Raw genomic sequence first — 12983 nt, forward strand, 5'->3', positions numbered from 1 at the left:
AATTAGGGACAAATCCTTTCATTCTGGGGAAGGGCATCTCAACCCATCATCCTGGTATGATTACTTCCCAAAGCATCCTTTCAAGGGAAACTTCTGCAAAGCTCAACCAACTAGGGCAAGATGAGCCACATAGGAGCAAGTCCTTTCCATATCTTCAAGTTGCTCGAGCAATTTATGTCGTGTCTCAGCCACCTATTTCGAAACAAGTGTCAGGGAATCATGATATTACACCATCCAATAACCTTTGCCTTCTAGTAGAAGCCTTGATGCAAAGAACTTTCTCTTTCATTACCTGCATAGGGGCATTTTTGGAAACCTCTCTATCATTGCATAAATCATCCTCATTCATTAGTCATGTCGCTTCGCTCAAGCATAAAGCCATGTATATCATATCATTCATCGGACATAATCCCACAACATGACTCTGACAACAAAAAACCTTGTAAAACAAGATCTGACATCAAAACCCAACATCACTTGGCAATTAAAAGTCCAGTTCTTGTCTGGAAAATCATTTCAAAGTCCAGTTCATGGCTGGAAAATATCTTGTAAACTAATTCCCATCTGACGAACCATTTCAAGTCTAGTTCCCGTCTGGCAAACCATTTCAAAGTCCAATTTATTGGCAGATCATTTTCAAGTCCAATTCTCGTCTAGCAAACCATTTCAAATTCCAAATTCATTGGCAAGCCATTTCAAAAGTCCAATTTCTCGTCTGGCAGTTTAATAAAAGTCAAATTCTCATATGGAAAATCATTCTCAAAGCCTAGTTCCCGTATGGCACACCACTACCAAAGGCCAATTCTCATTTGACATTTCATTTTAAAGCCCAGTTCACATATGGAAAATCATTTACTAAATACCAGTTCCCGTCTGGTAGATTATCTCTTAAACCAGTTCCCGTCTGGTCACCTATTTTGACACCAGTTCCCATATGGTATTCTATATTTCATAACCAGTTCTAGTCTAGTAGCTTACTTTAAAAGTCAGTTCACGTATGACAAACAAAAAACAAAGTCAGCTCTTATCTGACAAACAAAAACAAAGTCAGTTCCCGTCTGGAATTTTAATCCTTTTCACCAGTTCTCGTGTGGTAACTTATCCTTTAAGTCCAGTTCTCGTCTGGAAGTTTAATCTTTTTCACCAGTTCTCATATGGAAGTTCCCCTTCAAAGTCCAAGATCATTGGTGATCAATAATAAAATTCTACAAAGGCCCAATTACCCATTTGCATTTCCACATGCATCGCATGCATCATTCATAAATGTTTTTCCTACCAAATAGGAAGATTCAAAAACACAATCATATCAAGCATCGGCATACCTATGCATAGCCTTATACAAAATGAAAAAAATCATTCACATTCCTGCATGCACATCCTAAATATCCCCAGCAATTGCCTACTACATGCATCTCATGCGTCATTACATGCATAAGTACTTACATCCAAAGTGGAATTTCATACAAAACATCAAACATAACATAATTCATGACTCATGGTCAATCACAAGTATACAGGACAATCCCCATTCAAAGCAACAATGTTATTACCCTGCATATGCTCGTGGAATGATTTCCTAACAAGTATTTCTTCAGCTTTATGGTTGATAATGATATTCCCTAACATCTTTACTATCATTACTCCCCAAGCAGAGGATATCCTAAAAAGTCTCTTATGAGCTTTTCCCCTGCAGAGCTTTTCTAGTAAATCTCCTCAAAAAGGGAATCTTTTCTGAAATATTCCCCCCAACAGGTGAACGTTTGAGATACTGATTCGTTGATTCAGAGAATCTCATTTATCTATTTGAGATACTGCTTTATTTATCTGAAGAATCTCATTTGATTTAGAGATACTGCTCTAGTATTCCCGAATAGTATTATATGTGATTGAGGTATCATTCCCTTGCAGGAATATCTTGATTATATCATATAAGATGTTGCTTCATCAATTTAGAGAATCTCATTTATTTGTTTGAGATACTGCTTCATTTATCTGAGGAATCTCATTTATTTTAGAGATATTATTCTAGTATTCCTAAAGAGTCTTAGATGCGATTGAGGTATCATTCTCTTGCATGAATATCTCGATTATATCATATAAGATGATGCTTTGGCGATTAAGAGAATCTCATTTATCCGTTTGAGATATTGCTTCATTTATCTTAATAATCTCATTTGTTTTAGAGATACTGCTTTAGTATTCCCGAAGAGTCTTAGATACGATTGAGGTATCATTTCCCCTTGTTTGAAATATCTCAATTAGATCATATAAGATGGTGTTTCATGTATTCGGAGAATCTCATTTACCTGTTTGAGATGTTGTTTCATTAATCTGAAGAATCTCATTTATTGCTTGAGATACTGCTTTATTAATTCGAATAATCTCATAATCTCTTATTTAACTACTATAGTATCCTCAGAGAATCTTAAATATGATTGAGGTATCATTCCCCTGTTGGAATATCTCGATTATATCATGTAAGACACTGCTTCGTTGATCCTAAAAGAATCTCGTGTGTTCAGTTCAAGACATTGTTCTGTTAATGTTCAGAAAATCTAGATAGAGTTGAGGTATCATTCTATTATTGGAATATCTCGATTATGTCATCCAAGATATTATTCTGATGATGCTCAAAGAGTCTTGATTGTTTCATTTATCTTAGGATAATTTTTCTCATTATATTTTTCACTGTATTTTCTTTCTGTATTTCTTCTTTGCATCTGGAAGGACAGAATTCAGGTTTTTTCGTATTTAATTATCTTCCACCACGAATGTACGAAAACCGTTGTCGTTCATACCTCTAGTTCAAGGTAATTAAATAGGGGAAACTATCATATCCCAATTTTGTCCGGTTATTTTAAATTTATCTGATACATGTCCATTTGTCAAGTTTTATATTTTTTAGTCATATGCATTTTTATCATCAAATACAGTCACCATAATCATGCATATATGCATTATAGTAAAAAATAAACATAAAGTCAACATTTTACATGTTGAAGAAATTGACTAAAATTGCATTTTTTATTATGCATATTGAAAAAAATAAATTCATGATCATTTGATTTATCATCAAAATATTCATTTGAATTTTATTACTCATTTTCATGCATCATAAAATAAAAATCAATGTTTCTAGAAGGTCCAAAATATCTCTCATTTATTACATAATTATTCCATGCATATATTACATTATTATTCCATACATATATTACATCATTATTCACTATTTAATTAAATAAGTTTCTAAAAGGCACTAACACTCTTTGTATAATTACTAAACTATCCTTTCTAGAGCCTATAAATAAACAACATTCTAATGACAAATAACACCACCAATCATTCACAAAAACTAAGTCAAAGCTCTCTTCATTTTTCTTTTCATTTTATTTCAAGTTATTTATTTCTTTTTATTGAATATGTAGACTCTTATACTTGTTCTTTTTTTAATTCTATTATATTTTTACTCTTGCTTTATTTATTTAGTATCTTAATCATCACCATTTTGCATGGAAATTCAATTGATTTTAAATCAAGAGTTGAAAAATGTTCTTGAACCTCCATAAGCAAAAGTGATTTGTTGTTGTTTAAATAACTCTCATGTTTGTTCTTTATTTAATTCTATTGCATTTTTACTCTTACTTTATTTATTTAGTACCTTAATAATTACCATTTTGTATGGAAATTCAATTGATTTCAAAATCAAGAGTTTAAAGTGTTCTTGAACCTCCATGACAAAAAAGGTTAAATGAAAATTGATGTTTGTTTTACATAAGTAATATATTCAATCACTTCCCAACATCACCCTGAGCATGAATCTATAGTTTGTTTGTCATGATGGGTGGATAAATATGGGGTTGGAGAATATGAAGTCTCCCTCACACCTCCTAATTGCTCATTGCACACTTGTGAGACTCCCATTCTTTGGGTCTATAGTATTTTCCTAACTACACCCCTAATTTTCAACTTATTTTTGTCTTTTCTAGATATTTTTATTTTATTTTATTATTATTTCTTTATTTATTTATGTTTATTCTTTCTTTTATTTCCTTTAGTTTTTTTAATTCTTTTACCTCATGCATTAATAGTGTGCCCCTTCCCTTTAATTATTTCTTTTACCTTTTTTATTGCTTTATTTTTTAGTTTATTTTATTGTATTTTTATTTGATGCATAATTGTTAATCCAAAAAGACAAAATGACCATTAAAATTAGTCTTTCAAAAATACTAAGATAAAAGATATTTGATCAACATCAAGTACATTTTTCAAAACCCCATTAAGCTTTTTTCTTTAATAAGCACCTCATATCATTTCAAACCATTTCACAAACCATTTTCACTAATATGATAAAACACTTGATTAACTTCGAATTTCTCTTCCGCTTTTTCAACTCGTTAAACTTTTTTCCTAAACAAATACGAAAGAAATGGGTCCTTGGAATCTCGTATTCCCTGAATCCTTGATAATTGCTCTTGAGGCTCACATCTTGGGTTAGCTTTTAATTCACACTTTTTGTTTCTAAAATACCTAATTACTTGCCATTGGAGTCTAGCATTCCGGTGGAACATTTCATTGCCCATCAAACAATTTTATGAATACATTGAATGAAAAAGGTATTGTTGGAGTCTAACATTCTGATAATACCCTGATTCATTGATTTCAAGGCTCACGTATTGTTCTTACCAAATATTCTTCATTCACCTAAAAATCATACAACACATCATCTTTAACTTATTCTCTCCCCCCGTGCGATTGAAACCATTTCCACAAAGAACATTGCTTAATCCTTTATAATACATATATAAATTATTGCTTAAGTTTCCTCCGCGAGCATGCAAATCAACATTTAACCGTTAGAATGTGATCTAAACACTTGTTCATTAAAACACATTGAACCTATCAAACCTCTTTTCTCGGCCTCGTGCGATCGAAAACCTTTTCAGAAAGAACATCGTTCAATCCTTTCTAACGCATATAACAAACTAGTTCTTAAGCCTCTGCCAAGAGTAGATAAGCCAATGTTTAGCCTTTAGAACACGATCTAAATATTTGTTCACTTAAAAGACACCAACAAACTGTAGTTCCCCGAACTACAAATGCTCTTATTTCCTTATTGCACCATAAGGATACGTAGGCACGAGATTGCGAGATCTTGACGAGCACACTAATAAAACACCTCATCTTTCCCCCTTTTGAGGTTCCCATTCTTTTTCTCTTTTCAATCTATTATTCACTCGAAGAAAACAAATTCATTATTAAAAAGTTGTCTCAAGTTTTGCCATCATAAAAAATGGGGAGTATGTGAGTACATCTTTCGTTAAATTTCATCAGGAGTGTTTTGTATGATGTCAAAACTAGGATAATTTAGCGTTTATGTATATTGGACGGTATCCTCGTATTCTCTATATGCATCTTAGCATTAGGAAGCATAAATGTATTTGGAAACAATTTAGAAAAGGTTTCATGTTCATGCATTAAAAATGAGTTAGAAAAGGTTTCATACATCAAAAGTTGGTTTTTATGGGCAAAACAACCTGTGTGTTGACTGCATATGTCGGCACATGTACTGCATTTTTAAAGCTTGTTTTATGTGCTGACTGTATAGGTTGGCACATACGATTTTCAGCTCGGCACATGTACTACGTTTTTAAAGCTTTTTTTATGTGCTGACTACATAGGCTGACACATACGATATTCAGGTCGACACATGTACTGCATTTTTAAAACCTGTTTTATGTGCTGATTGCATAGGCTGGAAAATTACCTCTACAAGTCGGAACATACGTTTTTCAGGTCGGCACATATGTTACAGTATTAAAGCAAGTAGCTTATGTTTTATGTGCTGACTCCACAGGTCAACACATAAGAGGCACATAACCTTGACAGGTTGGCACATGACTTCAACAGGTCGACCTATACGAGTGATTTTTGCATATTTTCATTATTTTCTCAAAGTGTCTTGTGTTCCTTATGTTTTCCACTTACCCATGTATATATACATACTTCATACATGCACCATTCTCTAGTAAGCTTTCTAGAGTAAGTAAAACCTACATGAATTTAGGATTTCAAAGCATCTCATCATCTTCAATTCAATATATCCATACACACGATCAAACAACACATAGTAATTTTTTGATTGGGTGGCATATAGATTAGGATTGATGACTTCCAATTAGGTTTGTTGTACCGAGAATATTGGGTTGTGATCTTTGAGGGATTCAAATACGAAAAGCGAGGTGGGGTTTTCCTTCAAGATCTTTAGGGTTTGAAGGTTTTGGACAAGATTGTGCATTTCGAATCCGATCGAGTGAAAGCCTTTATACTAGGTGTGTCAGAAAGGAAGTAGCATGAAAGGCTGGACCATGTTGAAAATCTTAGGTTCAACAAGTGTGGGCTTGGGATTAATTCAGCGGAGTGAAAGCCTTGAGACAAGGAGGTCATGCAAGGAAGTAGCAACAACATGTGAATTGAAGCAACATTGTTGGTTACATGATCATGAATTTGGGATTAATTCAGTCGGGTGAAAGCCTTAGAATAAGGGGTGCCTTGCAAGGAAGTAACAACAACGAGTGAATTGAACCAGCATGGTTAGTTACTTGATCAAGATTGGTCAAAGTTTTTGGAGGTGTAATAGTCAAGAAAACAAACTTAGGGTTTGTGGGTTTTATTTCTCATCTCTTGTATACATACATTTTCAAAGTAAAATTTATTATATTAATATCTCAATCCAAATTCAAATTGAGGGCAGACGTACCCATAGCGAGGTCGATTAGGGAACTGCCTAAATAAATCCTTGCATACTCTCTCTCTCTCTTTTTTTTTTTGGTTCACGAGTTGTTGATTACTTTGATCTCTTGATCAACATTGTTTGGATAATAACTTTTGAATTCCTTGTTAAATTCGTGGTGTTGTAGTAATCACATACCATTTGGTAGTGATTGGATTTCTAAGAACTACAAACATTATGCTAATATCTAAACTTTGTTGATTTCAGGTAAAGTGTTCGACAAATTGTTTCAACTAGTTTTTCGTGTGTTGTCATCATTGGAGATACACCATCACTATAGTAAAGTATTCAACTTAGTGTTTAAAGTATTGATTAATTAACTTGTGGATTATTATCATACCATTTGTACTCTTACGCATATCCGGGCATTTCAATAGTAGGTTCGGTTAGACGATTTTGGATCTGGGGAATATTCGAAACTTACTTCCGCGACATAAATTTTTCTAAATCAAATTTCCGAATAAGTTTTTAACTTGGGATGGATTCACCCCCTATAGATCTAGGCCTATCGTCTAACAATAAGGACCGCCATGGTTGGCAACAATGCGAACGCATGTGGATGATTATGGTGCTTTGACTCTAAAGTTTTTTTACCAAGGGAAGTTCATAACATTACATGGTGATAAAAATTTGGCCTTAACTCAAACCCAATTCCATCAATTGGAGAGATTACAAAATACTCATTCTATATCAGAATGCTTTGTAATCCATTTTAAGATTGAGATAATAGAAGGTGATTGGATTGGTATGCCTCAAGACACTGAGTTGATTTGGCTACTTTGTTGCACATGTACAAGGTTGTGTTTCATAAACCATAAGGTTTACCACCAACCAAAAAGAACGATCATGCTATCACCTTGATTTTGGAATCAAAACCAGTGAAGGTTAGACCTTATAAGTAACCTCATAGTCGAAAATATAAAATATAGAATATGGTAAAGAGATGTTGTAATAGGGAATAATTCAACCTAACACTAGTCAATTCTCATCACCAGCCATTTTAGTGAAGAAGAAAGATGGGAATTAAAGGTTTTGTGCAAATTATAGATCATTGAATTTTATCACAATTAAATATAGTTTCCCCATGCCTATCATGAAGTAATTATTAGATAAACTTTATGGCACAATTTTTCTCTCCAAGCTTGATATTCACTAGGTTTACCATCAAATACTTGTTAAGGAGGAGGATAGACACAAGACAACCTTTCAAACTTGTCATATACATTATGAATGGTCGGTCATGCCATTCGGGCTCACCAATGCCCCAATAACTTTTTTGTGTTTTAAAATTTTGGTATGCAGATATCATATGTCCTATGAGATGTCAAGACACTGATATCTGAACAATAACTGAACAACTTACCTATAGAGGAGCATAAAATAATATCACACACAAAGTTTTTAACCCAGTTCGGTGTACAACAACATCTACATCTGGGGGCTACCAAGCCAGGGAGGAAATTCATAAATAGTATTGGTTTGAAGGTCTTCTGCAAACTATCTCCAATTTACAGTTGACACCCTAATCACTACCTGAGCTTAACTTCTACCTAAGACCCTCATAGGTGTGAGAGACCCTTCTCACCTCCCTATCAATTACAACAGTGATAATTACACACTTACAAGAAATTCAGAAGTCACACTTCAAGGACACACAATCACTCAATGCTTAAAAGCTTATGAGTGTTTGACAATGCTTATAACCAAACACACAATCCTACTCATATATATCAAGATAATATTTGAGAGGGTCACAAAATACATAAACAATCAAACCCTAATACGATCAACTATCTTCTCTTATTCGTACTTATTAGGTTTTGAGACATTGTATTTATAACCATAAAATGCATTGGATTTGGGCCTTGTATTACAGGAGCACCAGCTGCACAACATTAGGTAATCCATCAAAAGTTTCCTAAAATGTCTTAACATTTAGGAACCAGAACCTGTTAACCACAATTCAAATATCTGATTCATCAATCACGAATGTCACAAGGGAAAGCATAATATTCCTAGAATATTCTATAGATAGTTAACCCTGGAAATGTTACCAATGTAAAAACCTGTTTCAAATAAGATATCACAACCACATGTTAGGATATCTTGTTCAACATGTTACAATTGAGTTAGTTTTACTAAATTACTGCCAATCAAAACAACCAGGAATTAACAATCCCCCCCTTTGGCAAATTTTGGCTAAAACAACCAAGTACACCTTTCTCACTTGTACCATAGTTCAGGTTAACACCATAGGACTGAAACATCAACAAAACAAAATTAAACACACATATAAGTTACAGGGGTACTAAGGCAATCACATCATTCAGAGTCAGTAGTCAGTACTCCCCCTTAAGGGAACATCCAACACACTATGAACTGTCCAAGTTCAGACAACAGAGGCTTATGCAACAAAAGAACAATAAGCCTCCCAAATGAGAGAAACCAAGGTTCTTCAAAAACACACTGCAGACATGATGTTAGAATATTTGGTTTGACATTAGCACAAGCACCAAAAGTAGTGACAACATCCACTAAAGCATAAATCAAGCATGACAATCAATCATGCACACCTCATAGGCATATGCAATGGTTAAAACCACTTCATTGGTCAAGTTGTTGTCACAACACCTTGTTAGACATCACAACACAGGCACAGTCAGGCAGTGGTTAGTGGTTAGCACCCACAATACTCCCCATTTTTAGTCATAATCTCACAAAGGTAAGCATTTAACCAGAAACTGAAACAAAATCATATTCATACAGTGCAAGAACCCTCACAAGGGGGCACACAAGGGTGCAAAATATCATGGTCACAGACCAAAAAAACCCACAAAACAAACAAATAGAACACAATAAGGCTGCAGTCAGATATCATCCTGACCATCTGAGTCAGTTGTTGCATACTCTTCTCCTTCATCTTCTTTCTCTTTATTAACATCATCTTCACCAACATACTCTTCATCATCGATTACTTCATTAGCATCCTCACCCATTACAACTTCTTTCTTCTTCTATTCCATCACTGCCTTCATCAATGTCTCCAGTTTGATCTTTGTAGCTGTGTTAGATCTGATGGAGTCCTCCAACTCTTTGTATGTTTCCTTCAACTGAGCAATGTCACTCTTCTTGGAGGTGGTATAGCCAGGTGCCCGAGAGGATGTCATAACAATCTTTGGTACATGAGTTCCTGCAAAGAGTTTGTAGTGGAGTGACAAGGGAGAATCCCTTTTTTTCACATTGTCCATGGGCAGCAAAATACCAGGGTGTTGGTTTAGGATGATTCCACATATGAAGGATGGAAAGCAAATGGGCACTTTTACAGCAGTAGAGAAGGCTTGTTTTAACACTTGTTCAAAAATGTATTTTCCAAAGTCAAATGCTCTTTTTATACCAACAACATAAATGAATTTTGCCATACCAGTAGAGATTGTTGAGGTGTGATTAGTGGGCACCCAATTGGCAGTACCAATCCTATGCAAGATGGCATACTTTATAATTAACTTACCAGCAGACAACTTCCTTTTGTTTGGCCAATGTCTAACCTGCTTGGTCGTGATCTCTTTGCCCACCTGATCATCAGTGACTTCCAGTTCAACCTGAGGTTCATTTGTTCTTCCTAGAAATTTATTGATCACAGTTGAGGAGAATGTTACAACATTTCCTCTCAAATAAACTTTACCATAGTCAACACTCTTTGTGTCATCACATCCATAAGGGATAATCACCACAAATTCCTTTACTAAGTTTTCATAGCAAGGTCCAAAGTGTGTGATAGTCTTCATCAGCCCAGCAACTTCTATCAGTTCCATGACCTCCTTACACTTAAGGGTATCTTTTACCAATTCCCTTTCCAAGGCTACCCTTCTCTAAATGGCATACTTCCACCTTCTTGCATTCTTCACATAATGCAAAGAAGCATTGTCCAGTGGAGCTTTGGACCTAGCATCATGAGGTTTCTTGTTAGCAGATCTTTTTATAGGGGCGATGTCCTGGACATCCTGTACAACATCAAACCTGGATTCATTAGAGGAGACAACTTTCCTCTTTCTAGTAGGGGTAACAACTTTACTCCAAGACCTAGTGGGTCCAACATGAGATTTTCCTGTGGAGCTTCTAGAAGGAGTTCCTTTCAACCCATCAGCTTTTCTCTTCACTTCACTAGAGGGTGAATCTTCAAAAGCAACAATCTTTCTTTTACGTCTCTACAATCTCTTGGCAATATTGAGAGTAACAATGTTTGTAAGGGGTTCTTCATCAGAGGCAAGTTCTTCAACATTGACAACAAGCTCAACTTTCTTCTTACTTCTTCTCTCAATAGTAGTATGAACAGGAACATTTTCTTCAACTTTTTCCCTTGACTCATTGTCAAGGCTTGGATCTTTTGGCAAAGATGTTTGAACATCTGGAAAAACATCAAAGTTTACTTCCCTCAAAACAGATGCAACAAACTTCCTAAGTTCCTTATCAGATGCACTTCTTTCGGCTGTTGTGGGATTTACAGGTTCTTCAGCATTCATGTTAGGGTTTCTAAGTTCAGACCCTTTAAGCCTAGATTCTTTTTCAGCAGTAATCTTATCTTTACTGGGGATTATGAGTTCAGAATACTTACATGAAGTCTTGACAACTTTAGACACAAACAATGTAGCTTTCTTATGAGGAAAGGTATGAACCGTGGACAGAGGGGCAACATCCAGAATCAGATCTTCCAGGTTTATCATTTGACAAGGTGCGTTTTCCCTAGATAATAGTGGAGGATCCACTGGTTTCAGCTGGGACATGCATGTGAGTGGGTGAAGAATGTTGAGACATGTTGGTAGACGCTTGAGGCAGATGGAATAAGGAGAGAGAGAGAGAGAGAGAGAGAGAGAGAGAGAGAGAGAGAGAGAGATTTAATATGATTATAGGATAGTTAAGCGTTTGAGTGGAAAAGGTAGTGAGGTTTTGTCCAAACGGGTACACAATGAGGTAACAGGTTTAGGTAAGCGTGTCTAGTGTAATGATGAGAGATATGCTCTTGTATGACACACCTAATTAGTTGTAGTTGCTATAAATGCTCATTAAGACAGATCTCAAGTCTCCCTCTTAATTTTTCAAATTGGCTTGCATCTAAGGCTTTGGTAAAAATATATGCAAGTTGATTCTCCGTGTTGACATGCTCAAGTGTTATGACTTTGTTTTCAACAAGTTCTCTGATAAAATGATGCTTGATATCAATGTGTTTAGTTCTACTATGCTCAATAGGATTTTTAGAGATATTAATAGCACATAATTTGTCACAGAATAATGTCATGACATCTTGTTTGACATTGTATTTTGTCAACATTTATTTCATCCACATTAGTTGAGAGCAGTTGTTGCCTACTGCTATATACTCAGCTTCAGTAGTGGATAGGGATACTCAATTTTGTTTCTTGCTGAACCATGAAATCAAATTGTTTCCCAAGAAGAAACGTCCCCTAGAGGTGCTTTTCCTATCATCAACATTGTCAACCCAATCAACATCACAATATCCAACTAACATAGAGTTTGAATCATGAGAGTACAACATTCCATACTCACTTGTACCATTCACATACTTTAGAATCCTCTTTACTTGATTGATGTGACTGAATTTGGGTTTAGCTTGATATTTAGCACACACACCAATAGCAAAAGTTATATCTGGTCTGCTTGATGTCAGGTATAGAAGGTTGTCAATCATACTTCTATATAAGCTTTGGTCAACACTTAAGCCTTTTTCATCTTTGGATAACTTCAAGTGGGTAGGTGCATGAGTTCTTTTGTGACTAACATTCTCCAACCTAAATTTCTTCATAATACTCCTAGCATATTTGCTTTGACACAGAAAGATGGAGTCTTCCATCTGTTTGACTTGGAGCCCAAGGAAGTATGTCAATTCTCCTACCAAACTCATTTCAAACTCAGATTGCATTTGTTTGACAAAATGTTGGACCATCTCATCTAACATCCCTCCAAACACAATTTCATCCACATAGATTTGAGCAATCATAAGTTTTCCATCCTTTTCTTTGACGATGAGGGTTTTATCAATTCCACCCTTTTTATATCCATAATTGTTGAGAAACTCAGTCAGCCTTTCATACCACTCTCTTAGGGCTTGCTTTAAACCATATAGTGCCTTCTTTAATTTGTACACATGACTTGGGAATGTAGGATCAACAAATCCTTT

The 12983-nt window shown here is 35.1% G+C and overlaps 1 protein-coding gene across 1 annotated transcript; it reads right to left on the bottom strand.

Annotated features, from left to right (window-relative positions):
* Positions 1 to 9804: 9804 nt before the first annotated feature.
* LOC127130988 (uncharacterized) lies at positions 9805 to 10602 on the bottom strand. Its single transcript, XM_051059939.1, has one exon. It carries the CDS (start codon positions 10600 to 10602, stop codon positions 9805 to 9807), a length of 798 nt encoding a protein of 265 aa, XP_050915896.1.
* Between the last annotated feature and the right edge of the window lie 2381 nt (positions 10603 to 12983).

The sequence above is a fragment of the Lathyrus oleraceus genome, chromosome 3 (assembly GCF_024323335.1).
Source record: "Lathyrus oleraceus cultivar Zhongwan6 chromosome 3, CAAS_Psat_ZW6_1.0, whole genome shotgun sequence".
In the NCBI taxonomy this organism is placed as follows: Eukaryota; Viridiplantae; Streptophyta; class Magnoliopsida; order Fabales; family Fabaceae; genus Lathyrus; species Lathyrus oleraceus.

Excerpts from the sequence above, each read along its gene's own strand:
- LOC127130988 (XM_051059939.1), bottom strand. The coding sequence starts at position 10,602 with ATGGAACTGATAGAAGTTGCTGGGCTGATGAAGACTATCACACACTTT.